At 44.3% G+C, this 22,336-nt stretch overlaps 2 protein-coding genes across 2 annotated transcripts; both read left to right on the forward strand.

The window, feature by feature from the left end:
* The first annotated feature begins 778 nt into the window (after positions 1-778).
* On the forward strand, positions 779-2,996 carry SOCS3 (suppressor of cytokine signaling 3). The gene is made up of 2 exons (XM_083148606.1): positions 779-968; positions 1,352-2,996. Exon 2 carries the CDS (start codon positions 1,425-1,427, stop codon positions 2,022-2,024), a length of 600 nt encoding a protein of 199 aa, XP_083004732.1. The 5' UTR covers positions 779-968; positions 1,352-1,424; the 3' UTR covers positions 2,025-2,996.
* A 3,900-nt stretch (positions 2,997-6,896) lies between these two features.
* LOC146008845 (uncharacterized) lies at positions 6,897-20,212 on the forward strand. Its single transcript, XM_083148607.1, has 8 exons — positions 6,897-7,022; positions 9,388-9,631; positions 9,717-9,800; positions 12,585-12,673; positions 14,177-14,362; positions 14,447-14,584; positions 15,161-15,353; positions 19,208-20,212. Exons 1-8 carry the CDS (start codon positions 6,966-6,968, stop codon positions 19,486-19,488), a joined length of 1,272 nt encoding a protein of 423 aa, XP_083004733.1. The 5' UTR covers positions 6,897-6,965; the 3' UTR covers positions 19,489-20,212.
* The last annotated feature ends 2,124 nt before the right edge of the window (positions 20,213-22,336 follow it).

Here is a 22,336-nt window from a genome sequence, read left to right on the forward strand (position 1 = left end):
AGACGAGATGCGTTATTTACCTCGTCTGAGGTTGCCGTGTCGACCATTTGACTGTCGACCAATAGTGTTCAACCTTTTGACATTCAACCTAGACACTGACGACCTAAGGACTGCCTACCGCTACAATGCTAGAAATGTATCAAAGCTTGGAGAGAGTTAATGCTGAGAGAGACAAAGTACCAACCATTCTGATTTTGACCGTCCTTTTACAGGCTGTGTCAAATATGACAGTTAGGTGGATCTGATTGGTTGGTACTGTATCTCTCTCCACATTATCTCTCTCCAAGCTTTGATCATTCTTCCCCTATGGCATTGTATAGTACACATCTGGTGGGCCAAGAATGGAAAAAAAGATTGCGGTCACATACAGTGTATGTAGTTGAAGCATTCCCACAACTTTTGAGAAAAAAAAACCTTTAACCGCTGCTGCTGTTTATATATATATATTTGCAGGAATAATGTAAAGTGATTTTGTTAGTAGACATTTGTCAAAAAAATATGTATTTTCCAGAAATAATTAAAAAGCCATAGTAATAGTTTGTATATGTGTCCTAGTGATTCTTGGAAGGAAACTGTGCCAGAGAATGGAAGAAGCCATAGCTCTGAGCACTGCCAGGAATAGGGAGGCAGGATTTGGAGGCCTGCCGTCACTGAGCTTTGTGTATGATACACAGCTTTAACATTACAGGAAGAGGCTCTTCCAGGAATAGAGCAGCAGAAGGAGGCGGTAGTGAGGGGGAAGGAGGAGTGTCAGCTCACTGTATAAGAGGTGTGTATGTGAGCTGATGGAGTTACAGACTGTTTTGTAACTACAAGTATAAGCACAATACTGGCTATCAGCCTACCCCTGATCGGACTATTCAACATAAAGCACGGGACTTTGCATTGCCTGACAGACATAAGAACACTCATTGTGACTGGAGGCTTCTTTTATGGTCCCTAAACCTAGGCTGCTGATAATTTATCAGGTAAGGAATATGAGGACCAACATTTGCTATCCTGGGGCAAGAGGGGGATTATTTAGGTCTCTCGCTAGTTTACCGATGTGATTCTTTTGTGAATGCGCTTCTGGTAGTGCGCATTTTACCACCTTCCAGTGCAGTCGTATAATGTAATGAGTACCATGCGGCAGAGCTGGGTAAGAGAGGTGTAAGTGGGTAGCCCTCTCTCGCATACAATCAGATTTAAAGTCCATATGAATTGATAAAATGCTAACCACGTAAATGACATTTTAATACATAGCCATACATTCCATCCAATACACAGTTAGTGGTATAAAGTGCATTGACATAATGTCATTGTTTTGTTTATCCTGTATGGAGTCCTAACATACTGTCTTGTCTATTTTCAGAATACTGCAGCAGAGAGAAGCCTTTCCTCCACCAGAAGCACCCTAACTTTCAGCAACGCTGGCTCCCACCGTCATGGTCACTCAGAGCAAATTCCCGAGCATGAGCCGGGTTCTGGACTCCAGTCTGCGACTCAAGACCTTCTCCTCTCGCAGCGAATACAACCTGGTGCTGAGTGCTGTGCACAAACTTCAGGAGAGTGGATTTTACTGGAGCACTGTAACAGGTAGCCAAGCCAACCTGCTCCTGAGCACCGAACCAGCGGGAACCTTCCTTATCCGGGACAGCTCTGACCACAGACACTTCTTCACCCTTAGTGTCAAAACGGAATCTGGCACCAAGAACTTGCGCATCCAGTGTGAGCCATGTGGCTTCTCTTTGCAGACTGACCCACGCAGCTCACAGCCTGTGCCGCGGTTTGACTGTGTACTGAAACTTCTAAGACATTACATGCCAACCAAAGACTCTAGCAGCAACAGCAAGAGGTCTTATTATATCTATTCCGGGGGAGAGCGCGTCCCATTGCTGCTGTCCAAGCCTCTCTCATCTAGTGTATCTTCCCTACAGCATCTCTGCAGGAAAGCTGTGAATGGACAACTAGAAGGATTTGGGGCCCGAGAGCAGCTACCCCTACCACTTAAAGACTTTCTACAGGAATATGACTCTCCTGTGTAATGAGAAAGGGTCCACTATGAAGAAAGCAAAAAGGCTTCTTGTAGCCAAATCCGTCAGTATCCATGAGAATTAAAGTGGACTGAGAGATACACAGAGAGTGTTCCATGCAGTACAAAGGCGGATATGAACAGTGCTCATGAAGAACATAGTTCCGTGAACAGAGGTGTTCTATGAGTGATAATTAATCACCAAGTGCCCAGAGCTGAAGAGCAAGATCCTCAGGCAAAGACTCCAAAGACGAAACTATTAAGTGAATCTCAGTATTGCTGATAGACTGTCCCAAGCCTCCCAGTTTACACTGCATGCCGGGTGCAAGACAAAGGAGGGGGGAAGTGGGGTGTCAGCTGTTGTTCCGCAGGCTTCAGTTCCTGGTTTCCCTCCCTGGCAACAAACCAGGACTGTCCGTCTGCCATGCACTGAATGTCCACAACGGTTAATGGAAGAAATATTTATTACTGTGTCACCTACGTAGCCTTAGTCTGCTGGAGGGGCAATATTTAATGCACACATTGCAGGGCATTACCTGTATATGTGAAGAGTATACAACTAGCAATGTGGGCATGGAACGTGCAGAAGTATGAGGACAGGCCTCCAGCAGACGTAACTTTTGCACAAACTTTCATAAAGTGACTTTGATATTTGATCGTGAAAGGGCTTGTTTAATGCTTGACTTTTATAAGGTTTGAGACCAAAGATGGGCAAAATGGCAAGATGAAAGACATCAAGTTAATGTAATATTAAATATGTATGTACCTTGGCTGATCACTACGGCCAACTGACTTCGACTGCAGAATTCTGTTTTGCACAAGAGACTATGGACCAGAATAACCACCTGTCCTAGGGCAGAATATGTGACCCTGACCTCACTTATGTTTACATGGCTCCCCCTAAAGGTGCCAAATATTCAGGATGTTTGCACGTATTTATATTTTACACATGTTGGTAAATTATAATAAAATAGCAATTTTTTTTTACAAAGAAAAGTATGTGTCTGCTTCCTATTAGTCTTCATTTGTGTGACAGATTTCTCACTTTACAACCGCACAAGCCACTGCCCTCATCAGGGCCGGCTCTACCAGTTAGCAGCTGCCTAGGACGTCAGGAACTGGAGGGCGCCACCAGACTGCATGTCACAAATTAAGAATGTCTACGAGGAAGACTTCCTGGTTGTACTTAATGCCTCCTCCAAACTTTCACTTGAGGGTCTGGAAAGTGGGTATTGGCGGCAGTGTGGGGTTGGGTGGGGGGTGGGGGGGGGGGTCAGTAGGTTGAAGTTTTGCCTAGTGGGCCGAGAAGCCTTACACCGGCCCAGAGCCTCATTAGTGATGCACAAACCTAAGGTAAGAATGCATTATGCTATTTTGTCAGTGTTAAAGCAACACAATGGGGGGAATTTACTTAGATGGGAGTTCTTTTTCACAGAACTACTTCTTAATTATTTAGCACCTTCTAGAAGATAATAGATAGTATCTGATTGGTTGCCCTTCTTGGTAAATTTCCCCCAATACATCTTAATACACTTTACAAGACTACCAATATACAAAGAATTCCCTTAAGGTTGGATTACCATGCCATACTAGAGTTAACTTTAACAAAGTGAGTTTCTGCCAATGATTTAAAAGTTGGTGATAGTGTTTTGTTAAAAAAAATTGGACTAAACCTTTTCCCCACACATGGATTTAGGAGAAAAGGTGTTACCCCTGGTCTGTCACACCTGGGCTTAACATAGGTACAGTACTATGTCACAAACAGGTTTTACTGTTATGCCACCAAATGCCATTTCCCCGTAGTTATTAGATGTATTAAGTAATGCAGTACACAAAGTTATTCCATGTGCCACAGCATACTGTCACAGACTGACTGACAGTGATTTCACAGAATCCTGATACCGATAAAAAAATAAAAAAGTTTTGCAGAAACATTGCCACATTCTTAAAGTGTTTGTCATCTATTCCTGTAACACGGGTAATGATTATTACACAATCCTTATGCCATACATGAGCAGGAACTCAGAGTGTTAAAAGGAGAGTCACAAACTTTTGCATTGGCAGGGTTAATGGCACGCTGTATCCTTCAGGGAAGTCATCCTTTCCTCTGTTACTGTTAGGAATGCTGCCTGTGCGTCATAATCAGGATAATTATATTCCAGTTAGCACTGTATGAAACGCACTTCCTTGTTTCCAGGACAACAGGATCATTGAAGAAACACAAGAGATTCCTATCGGTGTGCCAGGAAATTTAGGAGGAGGGGGGGGGGGGGGTGTTAGTGGTTGGGATTCTCAACACCTGTAGGAACACATCCTATAAAACAGAAAGCTCTGTTCCAGGCACAACTTACACTTCTCTGGCTGGGGGAAAGCGCACTGCAGTGACACACATAAGTTAACGTTGTCATGTACAATCATATTATGATCATAAGGATGTGTCACATTGTCACTTTTTAGAATCCGCATACAAAGTCAAGTCAGCTTTCACTGTAACTTAAGTCCTTACAGAAATACTAATAACAATGTGTTTTTATGTTTAGTTTAAAACAAAGGTGCCCAAAGATGAGAAATAAGTCGCTTGCACGAAGTATGGCAGCCACTTTGTGGGCTGTGTCAATATTCAGCCTATTAATTTACTTAGAAATGAGTACCTCATGCCTCAGTACCACATAGTGTGCCTCATGCCTCAGTACCACATAGTGTGCCTCATGCCTCAGTACCACATAGTGTGCCTCATGCCTCAGTACTACATAGTGTGCCTCATGCCTCAGTACCACACATTGTGCCTCATGCCTCAGTACCACATAGTGTGCCTCATGCCTCAGTACTACATAGTGTGCCTCATGCCTCAGTACTACATAGTGTGCCTCATGCCTCAGTACCACACAGTGTGCCTCAAGCCTCAGTATAGGGTTACCACCTAGTCCCTTTAATTCCGGACACATATTAATTACACAGGTTCTGTGGCTGGCTGACTTCAAGACTCCACTTCACCTGATTTTAAACTGCCACAGAACCTGTGTAATTAACATGTGTCCGGAATTAAAGGTCCTAGGTGGTAACCCTACCTCAGTACCACATAGTGTGCCTCATGCCTAAGTACCACACAGTGGGGCAGATGTATTAAGCCCGGAGAAGAGATAATATGGAAGGTGATAACGCACACGCCAATCAGCTGTGTTTGAAAAATTACAGTTGGGAGTTGATTGACTGGTGCGTTATCACCTTCCACTTTATCTCCACTTTATCTCTTCACCAGGTTTGATACATCTGTCCCATTATGCCTCAGCAACGTCATTAGGGCCTAGTGAGTGTGTAGTCTGCTTCTCACAAATAATGTTTAAGGACACAAAGTGACATCCTGTGTCTGGTCACACGTTCACCTTACTGAAAGTACATACTGTATGTATGGTGACCAGGAAATATTTCTCTAATATGTGTATAGTACATAGTGTGCTGTCCCATGAGGCATTCCAGTCACAAAACTGTATCCTATTCTTGTATATTACTCTAACGTCACTTATTTGTTTTGCTGGAATAATTTCCTTAATAGTACACGTTATAGAAACAAAGGTCTCATCCAGTCTTAATAGAACTCTTGTTAGTGCATCAGTTTCCCCGAAGGCTCTATATACGCAGGAAAGAAGTTGGGCGGGGGCTGGCGGAGGGGACGATTACACCATATCCCCACTTAGTTAACGTTTGTGTTGTCATTGCCATGGTTACTAGCTATTCCTGCCCAGTTTCCTAATTCTTACAGAAACATTTCCACACTGAATTCCTAAACTCTGTGCTCACAGCAGAAATCAGCTGCCGGGTGTGCTCAGTGCGGGGAATACTGTGAGCTGGGACAGTTTTAGTAGTGGGTGAATGCAGGAAAAAAAAGGGGGAATCCCTATCTAACAGTCAGGCGAGCCACCCACAAAGCTAAGCAGCTGTACACAGATAACTGTATTTCACAACACTGTTAGAAGTGGTGTTATACACGGATATCAAGCGATTATTTTCACGTCAGTAAGGTCTGTGTGTTCCCGGTTGTAAACGTCTTGGCTTTGGTGTCAGAACAGCGCAGGTGTTTTATGACTTTTTAAAAAATATTAAGATACGTGGTACTTGTTTCCTAGCAGGGCGCCCAGATTTTTTACGTACGCAAACGTAGTGAAATCGCATCGCATGGTATGTTTTAGCCGTGCAGTGCGATGTGATTTCACGCCCCCTTTCAGTGAATTCCATGACTCCCATAGATGGAGAGTAGAATCTGTTCCTAAAACCCCATCAATATCAACGCCACCCCAAAGCGTGGCGAGTGTCAGAGGAACGCGTCCTCCGACCTTTTCATACCCCCACTATCCACGTCGGCGTGGAGTTGATTTTATATAGTGTGGCGAGCGCATTACTTTACATGTATTGCGCATCCGCTCGCCACGCTTCGGGCTGGGCGTTTATCACTCTTTATCACCTTTATGTTTAACTCTTTTTAAGGCGTAATACATCTGCGATACAGCCTGGAACATGACATTTAGGAGATAATTGCCTGGTACTTTATCTCTCTGAAAGGCGTAGTAAATAGACCCCTTTATCTCTCTCGATTTGTCTCTCACCAAGCATTGATTAATAACTAATTAATTACCTAATTCTCGTTTACTTTAATTTTTTCACTTTTGTGCTCTACCTACTTAGAAATCTTCTTTACCATACATAACAGATCAATACGATCTATCCCAGCCTATACATATGAGCGAGTTCACTACACTACTCTAAGCAAATGCAATAAGTCATCTTGCCACAGCTGTGTTTATGGCAGTGTCATGTGTGTCTGTTGAGCTCCCAGTCCTCATCCACTGCAGTTGCAGGGCATTTGTCCTGATGCATTATGGGATATGTAGTCCCGGACCCGTGAGTACCGCTGCATGCTGGGAACATATGGACTTTTCTCCGTCCGACTCCCGGCACAATGTCCAAATGCCACTTGTTATCTCTGTGTGTCCCAGTGATGATGGCAGCGCCGGGGGTGAGTGAGATAGATCTTCCAGTGTGCTGAAGTATAACATGTAACCAGCCGGGCATTTGTTATGCACAGGTCTGCAGAGTTCCAATAGTAATAGGATGCTCCGGATCATCTCCTCAAAGTCCTAATCAGTATGTTACTGCACTTGAAATACTTAAAAAAAAAAAAAAAAAAACACTGCAGAGATTCAGCACAAATAATCTTTCCATTCAATGAAAATAGAAATATTATTGTAGAATATGTCAGAAAAAGCCAATTTCCGACCATTTTGTCCAGAGATTCTGCTAGTGTGTAGGCAGAGTCCCTGGCTGACGGCCGACAACAGCGAGTGCTGATATCAGGAGTGCTGCTCAGCATTTATGGGACCTGACAGCAAATGATTGGGCTGAATATTTAGTGTGTACGGAATTCCTTTCACTGGAATTCTTGCTTTAGAAAAATGCGGGACTATGTAAAAACCGGACCCGGACTAAACTCCGGACCGCCGGACAGGACATCAAAATCTGCAGTCCGGAGCTTGTAGGGTCCGGTCCGGGGGGTGTCCTGCCTGGGGGGTGTCTTGTCCGGGGGGTCCCTGTTATAGCTATCACCAGGGACATGGTGGAGGGGAGATTACAACCTCCCCGTGTGGTCCGGACTGTCCGGTTTTTGCTACATGCCCGGACCATACAGGGAGGCTTTATTCTACCTCCTCCTCCTCCTCTACTTGGTGACAGGTGTCACAGGCAGCCCCCCCCGGACAGGACACCCCCCGGACCGGAGGCTACAAGCAAGCTCCAAAATGCAGAGTTTGATGTCTGGTCCGGCGGTCCGGGGGTTTTGTCCTGGTCCGGTTTTCACCCATACCCGAAAAATGCTGTCTCCACTCACAATTAGGGAAGCCAGTCCCGGGGCATTTTTTCAATCCCGAGATTCGGGATTGAAAAATGTTCAATCCTGGGATTGGCTACCCTAATAAAAAAAACTGCCCGGCTTCCCCGCATATTTACCTTAATGGTCGGGAGAGCGATGCGGTGTGCCTGGGGTCGGGGATAACTCCAATCCCGGGATTGAAATCCCAGCAAATTTTGTAGCCAAATCCTGGGATTCCGGCGTTTGCTCTAGGAGGGGCAGGCAGTGGCGGCAGTAGGGGAACAGCCAGTCCCATTTTCGGCGATCTACGGCCGGAATAAAATTCAGTTCAGACTGACTTTTATTACTGAAGGGGAGAGAAATAGTTTAATGGTGTGCGACCACTGAATGATTCTCTCGCGTTCGGCCACATGCAAGGGGATGGGAACACTGTGTTAGGGGACATTCGCAGCGGCGTAGCTTTGTTTGGGGTGCCCCCCCGCCGTTAATGGGGGGGCGCCCCCTCCCCGTCCGGCCCCCCGTGCCCCCTTCCCCACATTGCCGCATGCTTACCTGTCCGCGCGTCCCGGCTCCCCTCCTGCCTTCAATAAATTCTATGCAGACGGACCACAATAAAATGGCCGCCCCCATACCGCAGACAGTTTCAGAGAACAGTCTGCTTTATGGGGCGGCCCTTTTATCGTGGTCCGTCTCCATAGCATTGATTGAAGCCAGGAGGGGAGCCAGGACGCGCGGACAGGTAAGCATGCGGGGGTGATTAATATAGCACCGCAGCCCCCCCCCCCGGCGCCCCCATATGCACAGCGCCCCCCCGCGACCGCGGGGGCTGCGGTGCTATAGTTACGCCACTGGACATTTGGGCAGGTGGCTATTACCTGTTCGCTAGGCTGCAAACCGGTCTGAATCAGGCACTTATTGTGGCGCATACCAATACCTTATATGCATCTTAAAAGCTGGCTATTAGGGGTCTTTTTTACTAGGCTTTGTAGAGATGAATGCAGAAGATATAGGGGTCTATGTATGAGATGCATTCCCAATACTGAAACCAGCATCCCAGTGGAGAGCATCCCCCATTCTTCTTTCCCCGCAGCCTAACCCATTGAAATGATTTATGGTTGATGTGATAGGCAAACCAGTGCTTGTGGCTTCCAATCAAAAGCAATATGTGGACACACATAATCAAATCTTGTCCCTCACCACATAATTGAATATAAGGATGACATTTTGCAGCTGCGGGAGGCAGTGGAGGGCCCGCAGCTGGTACCGGAGATAGCTGCTGCGGTCCCTTCTACTTACATTTGGGGAATACTTAATATTTGCAGCTAACCTAAAATACCCATACATTTTGAATGATAAATAGGCCCCTAAAAATATTACAACATGTGCATTTATTTTTCTTTGACCAGATTACATTGTATTTTATTAATAAGATCACTAGTAAAGAATACAGGTTAGTTAGTATGTTCATTCAGTACAGCCCTCTGATTTTATGTTTGACTGTTTTGTGTTTTTTTAGGTGAGATTGATAGCTAGACGTTCCCTTCCACAATGCAGAGGTTTGGCTACAGTTTTCAATGCTCAACGCTTGCCGGCTACAGATGCCCGCTCTGTGTACACTGGGATACATAAAGGTGGTTCTCAGGTTCATGTGGTGGATTTGCGCAGCGATACTGTTACCAAGCCCTGTGCGGAGATGAGAAGAGCAATGGCTGATGCAGAGGTTGGAGATGACGTATATGGGGAAGACCCCACTGTGAATGGTAATAAGTATCCTTCATCAGCAAGCTAATGTTAAAGGGGAATTCCAATGATATATAAATAATATATTTAATTTTTTCTATTTAGAGATCCAGCGTCATGCTGCTCAACTGCTTGGAACACAAGATGCTCTCTTTGTGACAAGTGGGACCATGGGAAATCTTGTCTCAGGCAAGTGTCCCTTTGCTTAAAGGAGTTTGCACTCACGGCTGAATTATTATTATTATTTTTTTTAAACAACTTTTTTGACAGCGGCATTTTAATTTAGTTTAGTTTTACAAAATAAATCGGTTTCTCTCTCTGGAGATGTTTTAGAGATAAAGTGCCAACCAATCAGAGCCAACCAATCAGATCCTTATTGCCATTGTGTTTGAAAAAATGGTGTTAGAAGCAGATTGGTTCGATGCATTGCGCCCTCTGTTCCACCTAGGCATGTTAGAAGAGAGAAGATGGCCCTTGTGTAGCCTCCATTGTGAGCTATTTCCTCTCTGGCAGCGAGTAGTCTGGGATCCCGATGGTCGAAATATCAACTCCAAGATCCCCACCACCACAATGCAGACAGGGGGTGAGCGCAACGCTGCCTCTTGCGGGCTAGCTGTGCTCGCCCACAGAGGGAAAATATGTCAGGATTGTGTCCATCAGGATCCCGGTGTTGGTATTACGACCGCCAGGATATTGACCGCAACCTGTCTCTGGCATTCTCTGGAGTCTACTGCGCATGCGCTGGTCCATGGGTAGGTGGTAAGTCACTCGGAAATGGCCGCTGTGATTGTTTTCCAAAAGTGTTCTGTCTGAGGCACCACAGCAGGACTTTGAAGAGGTAAGTATAATATATGGGTGTAAGGTGTGTAGGAGGAGTCTGTGTGCATGGCACTCCCTGCACCATTATAGAAACGCCTATGATTCCACCGTATTTATAATAGTCGGCTTGGAACATGACTCAAAACTTATGAACTTTTTAAGGTTTACTTATGAAATTGAAAAGCAATGCCTCCCAGAGTAAACATGACACCTCTATTTCTGAAAATGTCTGTTTTCATTTTACATGTTCAATGAGTTTATTTTGACTGAGTGGACATTCCCTTTTGTGAGATGACCTTTGAACGTGAGACACGAATGGGAGAGCGGGTAGATTATATGGTCATTTCCTGGTCTGCAAGTGACTGCAGTGAATACTTTTATGTCTGCAAATTTTACTTGTCCTCTGAGGTAGTCAAAACCAGGCCACCACCCTTCAATTAGGCGTCAGTTGCCCCTTTAAAAGACTATAAGAGACTCTATAATATGGAAAGCCAATGACTATACCATTTCAACATTTAATGTATGATAGTTAAACATGTAAGGTATACAGCGTTGATAATTTCATGCCATGAACTCATGCCACAACTCTCTCTATATTGTACATTTGTGACTGGATGTCTGTTAATATCCAGTCTTGTATTTATTACCAATTATAAAATGCTATGGGAGATAATGGTACTAAAATCTAAATGATAAAAGTAACAAAAATAACTGGAAGGTCAGCATATATCTAGGCATATGACTGAACATGTTCCATTTTATACGGATTACATGTAGAAATGTTTAGTGGGTTCCACATTACAGTACGCTAGATAGTGGATAAGACACTTTTTAGATTTGGCTATTTTTCGGGAAGCTCTCTAAATGGCGTTGCCCAATAGAAGGGTATGGGTTTCTCTTCGTATTTCATGTGGGGGCTATCCAATTGGATCCCTACCAGGACCCCTGCAGCGTCCCTGTCATTCAACGCATGTGCAGAAGGACTCCTGGGTCATAAACCTGAAAGTCCCCATATCTGTCCTTTGCTTTAATCTTCATGCATATGGCATTAATAAATGGCGACATGCATGTGATCACTGGTGGGATTCATCGCATTCAAAATGTGATGTGAAATGCATCCAGCCCTATATGTGGCAAGAGACAGCAGGTGATTTGTATTATAATAGCCATACACACATTCAACTCTAACATTACAAGGCTATGGGCCAGATGCGCTAAGTTTCAAAAGTGATAAAATGGAGAGTGATAACCAACCAGCCAATCTGCTCCTGTTTGAAATTTTTCGAACACAGTCTGTGACATGGCAGGTAGGAGCTGATTGGCTGGTTGTTTATCACTTTTGAAGCTTAGTGCATCTGTTCCAAAGTCCTCAAATAGTGATCATATGTTACATTTACTCTTCATTACAGTTTCTGTTGTATTTATCATGCCTGAATGATGTTTGACATTTTGCTATCAGTTACGATGATTAATGAAAGAGGGAACAGACCATGTACTGGAAGGAGCATGATAACTGTGCTCAGAATAAACATCCTGTGACCTCATTACTTACATCAGCTTTCATTACATTGGGTCTGTCTGATCACATGAGATCAATTACTCATACTTCTCCACTGCCGCAATAACTTGACCCTGGTTCAGTGCAAGGGAGGCTGACCCAGAAATAACTGGGGTCCATGTTGCAGTCTAACCAGGTTCTGACCCAGGTTGGTACCGTGTCCAGAAACCTGGGTCAGGACGTGGGTTTTTAGTGTTAAAGTGGCATTAGAGACTTCCACCCACAGCACCTTAAGCAAAAGGATGTCATGTGTTAGAGAGAGGGAAGTTTGGTAGCTGTTTTCCCCATAAGTGGCATGTGTATTTGATAACCAAGCAATTTAGCTTTTTTTGTCACACTGTACTACTAAGGTAAATGTGGCGTTCACTTTGTTTATGCTGATGGCAGCAATAAACTACTCCAATTATATAAAGTACTGTATAACATACATAGATACTGCACAGCACATAGGATGCAATAATGATGTATTTTAGTGACAGTTGCAGGAGGGAAACACAAGTAAAAAACAACAACAAAGGTTTGCTACAGATAAATAACACCTCCTATGCTGCATGTTAGCAGTTGTTACAGCGTGTATGACGTGTTTCTTGTCATAGTGATGGGTCACTGCCGAATCAGAGGGGCAGAGGTCCTGCTTGGAGATGAATCTCACATGTACATATATGAACAGGGGAACGCAGCACGGGTAAGATGTTCTCAATAAAAAGAAAAACTGATGTTGTATTTCCATCTTACGTAATCATGGGTCAAAGCTGTCTCATTCCGGGTAGAATGTCAAACCTTTTACTCTTTTGTGGGCAGAGCTGGTTGGTAAAATACTGGATATCTGGAATTTGAGTCTACTTATGAATATATATTTGTTATATGTGACCAGATTTCAATCATGGGGTGAATATAACACAAATGTCAGCTTATTTCTATGTTGTAAATGGCAATTTGCCCAAGAGATGTAATGGAAGAAAATCATTTTTCAGTAGCTACTCACTGTGAGGATTTCTGGATATGCTGAGTTACACTATTAGAATGTCCTATATCAGTGGTTCCCAACCCTGGTCCTCAACCCAGTGGTTCCCAACCCTGGTCACCACAGTGCACATTTTCCAGGTCTCCTCACAGAATCACAAGTGATATAATTAGCTCCACCTGTGGATCTTTTAAAATGAATAATGAGTGCACCTGCCGGGTGACCTGGAAAAAGTGATCTGTTGGGGGTACCTGAGGACCATGGTTGGGAACCACTGCCTGATATATGTACATAAGGCCTGATACAGAGTGAGTTGTAGTTTACGGAGAATTCCCTAAACTACAATTCCTGGGGCTAGGCAGCATGGGGCACCTAGCACAGCACAAGGTCGCCCCACAGGCCGGATCCTGTCCTGTTATGTGCCCATAAAATTTTACAGGTACATCACTAAAGTGTGATCACTTCGCTACACAATGAAGCATTCGCACATAACCCACTGCCACCTGGCTGCTAGCTGCAAAGATATGCGCAGGCCGGCCATGTTTAGGGTGGCAGCAGCTGTGTGTGGCGTCACCTTCATAGCTGTCCAGTACCACTGCCTGTTGCTACTTAAACTGCGGTCGCAGCAAGACTGCAGTATAAGTGCTCGCGCTGATCTCCAGAAATCGCCCACTATCAATTTTTGGAGATCAGTGACAGGGTCTGAATCAGGTCAAAAATTAGCAAATCTAGAAAAAAGTAGTTTATCCACATCTACAGAGCACAAAATGATGCCAGACGGACCAAACCGAATGACATGTTGTTTTTTTTTTTAAAATGACTCCATATGCTCAGCAAGCCAAGGAGTGTAGTGTGCCGTTGCCATGGCGTTTGTGTTTGCCAGCAATGGGTATCTGAATTTACACCCTTTGGAGGCTAAAATAAGCCCCTCTTTGCACAAGTGTTTGAATCCCTATGAAGCAGTGAACACTTGTGTAAATCTCTGCCATTGTAAAGTTCGTCAGCTGCCCTGATGGCTTCCACCCACAAGTTCATAGCTCTGGGTTGGAATGACACACAGGTGTCATGCTGCTAGCTAATGTTTAACCTTCACACTTCTAGTTTCCCTTTAAGCTTTGGTAAAGTGTTTCTAGAATAGCTACTTAAGAACCATACATTGGGTAATGTCAGCTGCAGTTGGCAACATGGTGTTTGGATGAAACATTCATGAACATCTTGTCTCAGGTTGCTGGAGTGTCTGCCCGTCCTGTCAAAACATTGAAAAATGGGTGTCTAGATCTGCAAGATTTGGAGAGTAAAATCCAGCATGGATACCCTGATGTACACTATGCACAAACACGCCTCATATGCCTGGAGAACAGCCACAACCGTTTGGGGGGACGTGTGCTACCTTTGTCATACATGAAGGAGGTGGGTTTCATTTGCCTTTTGACTTGCGTGTTCTGTCTGGGTAGTTTTTATACCAGCTAAACACAGACTCTTTGACCTGTACAGGTGCGGGAGCTTGCAGATCGCTATAGGCTGAAAGTCCACCTGGATGGGGCGCGGCTTATAAATGCTGCTCAGTCGCTGGGGGTGGAGCCTGCACAGATTGTTCAGTTCTGTGATTCTGTATGTCTCTGCCTTTCCAAAGTAAGTGTGGCTAAAAAAAGAACAAAATATAAGAATACTAGTGTAAATAATATGTAGTGGACAGCATATTCCATTGTGGGAATTTCCACTGTAATTACTGTATGTACATTTAAGGAACATACATGCATTTTGGTTTAATAATTTCGATTATATTTATTTATAAGAGGTAGGATGTTATATAGACTCACTTAGATACATATTTACTGAGTGTAAGCAGTTACCATAATAAGGTAGAGAAGACAAAGGGGAGGGGGTTCTACTCATTTGAGCCTAAAATCTGTATAGGATATGGGAGGACACAATGGGGTAAATTTACTAAGATGGGATATTGCCCATAGCAACCAATCAGATTCTTCTTTTCGAACATAATAGATACAATCTTATTGGTTGCTATGGGCAACATTCTATCTTTCATAGAACTCCCATCTTAAGGTGCCCATGCCTGGTGCGACGGTCTAATGCATTTTGAACTTTTCAATTCAAAGCGCATCACGTGACATGCAGTTCACATCGCACCGTGTTTCTTTTGGATTGCGGGGGAATGGCTCAGCACAAATATCTTGTGTTCTATTTCAGGGGCTCGGGGCTCCGGTGGGTTCTTTACTTGGAGGGCAGGCAGACTTTATCGCTGAGGCTCGCAGGACCAGGAAGATGCTTGGAGGGGGAATGCGTCAGGCTGGTATACTTGCAGCTGCTGGATTGGTAGCATTGAATCGTGCACAAGAAAACATGAAATTGGATCATCACAATGCAAAAACCTTTGCGAAAGGTAATGTTTGAAAGCCTCATATCATGTAGAGGTGCTGCTAACACTACAACCCTCACAAATCAGTATAACAGGAGCTTGGTATCTCTATGCTGTGGTGCAGAGGTGCTGCTAACAGGGCTCACCCTCACAAATCAGTATAACAGGAGCTTGGTATCTCTATGCTGTGCTGCTTTCTACTGTCTGATTGCATGTGCTCTCGCCATGATATGGTCATTAGGGCTACAGCAACTAGGTTGACAAGCATTGGGTCGACAGGCAACAAGGGCCTAGGTCGACATGGGTTTTTGCACTGTTTTTTGACCCATCATTTCATTCCCTACCATCCACTAGGGCGAGGTGGGAGAATAAAATAGGGTGCCTGAAGCATTACGAGGGCATGTGGTGCACTTCAAACTGTGTCCATGTCAACTAAGTTGACATTCGGGTTAAAAAACGGAAAAACCCCATATTGACCTTTTGACTGTCGACCTAATGCTTGTGTCAACCTAAAGTCCTTTTGACCTTGCTGCCTGTTGACCTAGTGGTGTTGACCCAATACTTGCCGACCTAGTGGTTGTAGAACTAACAACCCACACCCCTCTCCCCATGACACAGTCCCTGCCTCTTGCAGCAATGTCAACAAGGTCAGCACTATCCCCTTCATTATAGCACCCTATCAACATGCAAGAAACAATGCTATCATACCATTGGCTATATGTTCCTTTGTCCAAACAGTTTCTCCATAGAAGAAAGGAAAAATAACAAAAATGGTACTCCTACCAAGCAACACTTAAGGTGCCCACACATTAGAACAGTTATTTGCTGATTGGTCTATTTGTACCGATAATCGGCAAATATCGATCGGATGCACGCTCCCACAGATCTTACATTCTGCATGAGAGATCAGAAGATTTAGCAAAAGATCCATAGGAACACACATGGGATCTTAAGAGAAATCTTTGGCGAAAATGTGCTAGCCTGAAATCGTGCCAGAACAAATGTGGCATTACCCTCTGCACCGAAAACTCAGTCCCGCATTGATACATATGAAAATGCTGTAAAACCTCAGAGAATGGGTGTTTTACAGGGGGTTTATTTTGATACATCCCATACTTAGGAGAATAAAGCATTTAAGTGAAAGTATAAACACGTGTAGACAAACATTAATAACTACATACGGAACTGAAGACTTTTATGAATTCAAACCCACATCAAGCAAAGCAGTGTGGCATGGCCTGCCTAGACTTGTAGTTCCATACAAGCTGGAGACCCACAGGTTGTTCACCTGTGCCTCAATATCACATGGTCCGGTAATGCTTGATTATGTTTCCTGTATATAGCAGGCAGTGTAAGCAGTGATTTCCCATCACCCTCTGTGATTGATGCAGTTTATCAGTGCTAGGGCGGCTCTTGTGTTTACAATGACTGCTTCTGTATGTACAGGCAAATAGAATCTGGGTACAGAGTTCCACTGTCTGGAATACCACACTAATCTAGGCTGGTGTCACATAGGTTTTCAGCTGACTAATCAGTAGCTATGTAACTTCAGTTGTTAGGTGAACTATAGAATCCCTGGGTTTATTTACTAAAATGGGAGTTCTATTTCAGATGGAATCTGATGATTACCCATAGCAAAAACCCATCTATTAGAGGTGCTAAATAAATGAAAGTAGATTCTGATTGGTTGGCCATAGCAACATACCATTTGAAAAAAAAAAACCTCCCATCTTGGTAATTAGGTCCCCCTGTATTTATTGCATATTGTGGACTGAACTGATATTGATGCAGACATGTGACCAGTTTAGCTTACTGGTTCTTTGTATTTCCTAGAAGCCCGACTTCCCTGAATCATTATTCCAAGCAGTCTGCAGCAATAATTACTTTTCTCAATGCCACAAAATGTTCATTACATCTAAACGATTCCACGGGAAGGAAATTCAAGTTAAAAAAAAGGTCTGTTTATTGTCCTTCTCTGAGGAGCATTTGACATATGTATACACCTCACATTGGGCCTTATTCTAGTTCACTCTTTCTGACAAAATTCTTCTTAAGCAGCCCATACTTGCTGCGATGCAGGCTGTGCGTTCTGTGCTTTGAGGTGCACACTCCCGCGGCACCTCATCGCACAGTACAAAAAGTATGTGCTTGCACATACTTTTTGTACTTTGTTTTCATCACATTGCATGCACAGGCAATGCAATGCGATCCATGTTTGTTAAGCACGGAACGCACGCCCGTATCGGGGCGTATTATGGCAGCATTAGATGGACAAAACCATGTGCACTGCAGGTGGGGCAGATGTTACTTGCGCAGAGATAATTAGATTTGGGTGGGGTTTTACTTTAAAGTGAGATCTAAATTGCAGTGTAAAATTAAAGCAGCCAGTATTTACCCTGCACAGAAACAATAACTCACCCAAATCTAATTCTCTCTGCGCATTTTACATCTGCCCCCTGCAGTGCACATGGTTTTGTCCATCATTCTAAGGATTTTGTCAGAAAGAGTTAACTAGAATAAAGGCACATTATGACCCATTCCAGGAGGAACAAAATGTTCAGTTCCTGGACTTCCTCATTAGTGGTAGCTCCAGAGTATGGAGACCAGGATTCGTGATTTAAAAACGGTCAGTCCTGGAGATTTTTTAAAATTATTTTGGTACTTGCGGATTATCACGGCTCCCACGATGTGCATTGCATAGCAAAAAATCGCATCGCATGCGTTTTTTAACAGAAAAGCATCCAAATGCATTGAAATTAGTATCAAACATGTTCAATGGCCCCCAAATGTCATTTTTGAGGCTGTACCACCCCCACTATTAACGCGAACCCGAAGTGTGGCGAGGGGTGGCGGTACGAGTCCTACGATCTTTTCATACCCCCACTATCCACGTCGGCGTGGAGAATAGAAAGTGTGGCGAGCGCACATGGATACCTTCACAGGTATACGCGTCCCCTCGCGGGCTTCACAGGTGTCCGCGTCCCCTCGCAGGGCTCGCCACACTTTCTATTCTCAACTCCACGCCGACGTGGATAGTGGGGGTATGAAAAGGTCATAGGACGTGTACCACCGCCGCTCGCCACACTTCGGGTTCGCGTTGATAGTGGGGGTGGTACAGCCTCAAAAATTACATTTGGGGGCCATTGAACATGTTTGATACTAATTTCAATGCATTTGGATGCTTTTCTGTTAAAAAACACATGCGTTCAAATCGCATGCGATTTTGTTAAAAAAAAAAATGGTAAAAAAACTGCAAAAATCGCATGCCACTATATATGGCATGCGATGGGAGCCGTGATACTCCACAAGTACCATCATTTTTATTGACAGGTTACTTCGTGTTTAGTGGATATTATTTGTGTTTCAGATTACCCAATTAATGGTCCTGTATACAGTATGGCTTCTCTAAGCCATAGATACATCCTAATGGAAAATTCAGTCCATTCTGCAAATTAAACCAATATGCAAAGTCCATGTTGTGTGTAAAAGTTATGGAAATCTAAGGGATCTTCAGATAGCCTTATTATTTACATTAATGGTGGGAAGCAAGGAGACAGGGAGATGGTAGTTGTCAGGGTCAGACATGAGAAGAATGAAGATAGGTAGGGTAGGCATGCCCAGATGGATTACAGGAGTGGCTGGAGAGAGTTGAGGGAAGAGTCACCTTATTTCTGTGAGTGTGGCAGCTGTGTTGGCCAGTAAGAGGGAACTGGTCCTCTGAATTACATCCTCCTTCCCTAGCCATTGGCTATACTGTTGTGAGGTAGGGGTCTGTTTCATTATTATAGAGATAAAGCTTAACTCATTCCACTGTCGGCATAAACATCTCCATCTGAAAATGTTTCTTTTTTACTTTCTTCTGCATACTGTTCTTACAGCTGTGCAGGAACTGGGGTCCCCAATCTGCACTGTGGATCCAGCCATCGTGGATAGTAACATGGTTATGCTGACACTACCAGATAAACTTTCGGGGGAGGAGCTGTGTACTCATCTGAGTGAAGTCACCACCGCCGAGTTACAACGTGGACAAGCAGTGGTTGTGAAAGCTCTAGCCTTCTCTTCTCGCCTCGTGCGTCTTGTCTGGCATCGTGATATCTCTGAACAAGATACGCTGCGGGCAATAGACAAGCTCAAATATGTACTTCAAAAAGGACATTGAAAGGCTAAAAAGCCTTCCCTAAGTAACCTCAGACCAGAATCATTGTGTGATGTCTCTGTACATGTGAGCCATGGAAATGAACCATTTACATAACGGACACAAAAGGATGAATGTAGAGACAGCAAATTATTACTAGCATACAATGAAAACAAGAAATTGTACTGGTCAGAAGTGAGATTTTATTACCTCCTTCAGGCGCTCCCTCAAAACCCACTTTTTTCGACTAGCCTATCCCTCCTCCTAACCTCTTTTGATCCTCCTATCCTGCCTCCGTTCCTACTTATCCTGTTGTTTTTCTTTCGTCCACCCACCTATTTTTAGTATGTTAACTCTTATGAGTAGGGTCCTCCTTCCTCACGTACTCACCCTACCTCTTTACCTCACCTGTCCTCCTGTCCTGTTCTTCCCTTCCTCTACTTCATCTTCAGTCTCCTCGACAATTTTGACACCTACTTCTGAACTGATGCTGATTTTATTTCTACCAGCTATACCCCTATTTATACTGTATTTTTCAACACACCCTGTACGTTACCTTGTCATTTGTTTTTTTGTTTGCTATGTACGGCGCTGCGGACACTTTGCGGCGCCTTATAAATAAACGTACTACTACAGATGAGGCACTTCCCATCCTGGCTGGCGGATTGCCAGAAGGTCCCGCTGGCGACCCGCCAGCAGCCTCGCCAGCGAATATACTGAGACGCGCATGCGTCTCAGTCGCCAGCGCGATGGAAACCCTGTCCGTCTCAGGAAGACGGGGGGGGGGGGGGGGGGGGTGCGGGCAGGCGGCGGGGACCCTGGGTTACCGCCGGCGTGGACCCAGGGGAACGGATGGAAGCGCCGTCGGAAGGGGACGCGCGCGCGCCTCTCGTGCACGCGCGTCCCCTTCTCACGCTGGCAGGGGATGGCGGCTGGCGACGCCAGCGCCATCCCCTGCCAAGATGAGACCTGCTCCATCTGTACTACTATGCCAAGTTTGCTACATTTCATTTTAGGCTGAATTGGCTATATGAACAGAACCAAAAGGTTATAGGTTATTGTTGCATAAACTAGTTTTAAAGGTTTTGGGGGAAAGTATACGCCATTAGCCCTAAGCTTGGTACACACTAGATTATATTTTGACGAATCCAACAGGCCGGAACGTCAAAATGTCATCAGCCATCACCTGTTTAACCAGGACATTGCTAGCTTTGTACCCGCTACATTGCTGCCAGCATTAACAAGCGTGTATACACTTGATACAAGGAAAATAAATAGTCCCAAGGCGCACAGCCTGAATCCTGCTGCCTCACGTGGAAAAGAGAGGATCACCGTAGTCCTCCAGTAAGGGATATGTGGCACAGCGAAAACCGATTGTGAGAAGGGTGCTGGATTCTTGTTCTTCCACTCAGAGTACCCTCAGAATTAGTCCGTGGGACTAATAAAAAGCAAAAAGACGTATATTATAAAATGGTCAGATTTGCTAGGTACATATAATGTGATGATGGGAAAACGTACAGTGGATGGATTCCCAGGTGATATATTCGTACCGTTACTCACTCGAAAGTGATACGTGTACCCACATATAAGGGTTTCTTTTAATTGGGTCACCTCCGTGTAAATGTGCCGCAAAATCAATCAGAGATGCGTACCGTACTCACATGTACGTACTTGGTTATCCTCTTATAAAGGTATCTTTATGGTCCAATATGCAAGGGCCAAGCACTGAATGGTATTTCCTCCAATCCACCCCGGAGTACAAGAAAAGAGGGGAATAAGGATTGATCTCAGTATGAGTGTTTATTTAGGGATAGGTGCACATTAAAAACAGCTTGTATCACAATGTTGGAAAAAGCAAAGGAACTGTACCTGAGGGAGCGGTGTATGGCCACCCACCGCTGACCAGGCAGTCCAAGGATTCAAGTAGATAGTGGCACAATCCCTCTCCACCAACGCGTTTCGACAGTCTGGCTGTCTTTTTCAAGGTAGGAGAGAGACTGTGACCAGTGCAGGTATTTATACCTGTGGCTAATAGACGAAACCGGAAGTGAGCAATAATCGTTATAATACGTATTTAGAATAGAGGGAGAGCCCTCCTAATAGGGATGTAGTATGCTTACCCCACTTCAGTGTTAATGCAGGGGTACAGAACCATAGAACGGAGAGTACTTAATGTACTTCTCCAATCCTGGAAGCGGCCGGTGACACGCATGTGGAACGCATGCGTCACTTCCGCCGCCGGGTGTTTGTGAGCTCCTAATGGGTATGGGAGGAGAGCGGCGAGTGACCTGCATGTTTTGCTTTTGTTTTATAATATACGTCTTTTTGCTTTTATTATTCCCACGGACTAATTCTGAGGGTACTCTGAGTGGAAGAACAAGAATCAAGCGTGTATACACTTGCCAATGCTTGTACTCCCTGCAGGGTCCACCACTGTCACTGGGTACACACACACACAAACCACCTAGTGTGTAACAAGCAATACAGTAAAGTAATATCAAATAAGTATGTTGAAACTGTGGCGGTGCATGCTGGTATGTGTAGTCCTACATTAGCTAGAGGGACATATGTTGAATATTAATTCTTTACCAATCATTATATATAGCACACACAGCGCATTACAGAGAATATTTGAACACTCACATCATTCCCTGCCCCGGTGGAGCTTACAATCTATATTTCCTACCACATGTACATGCACACACATTCACACTAGGGTGCACTAACTAAATAACCTACCAGTATATTTTTGCATTGTGGAAGGAAACCAGTACCTTGAGGAAACCCACACAACTACAGGGAAAATATACAAACTCTGCACATTTAAGGCCAAGGTGCATATACTGAACCACTCTGTCACAATGAGGAATTA

Source organism: Crinia signifera, chromosome 6 (genome assembly GCF_055691185.1).
Source record: "Crinia signifera chromosome 6, ASM5569118v1, whole genome shotgun sequence".
Taxonomy (NCBI): Eukaryota; Metazoa; Chordata; class Amphibia; order Anura; family Myobatrachidae; genus Crinia; species Crinia signifera.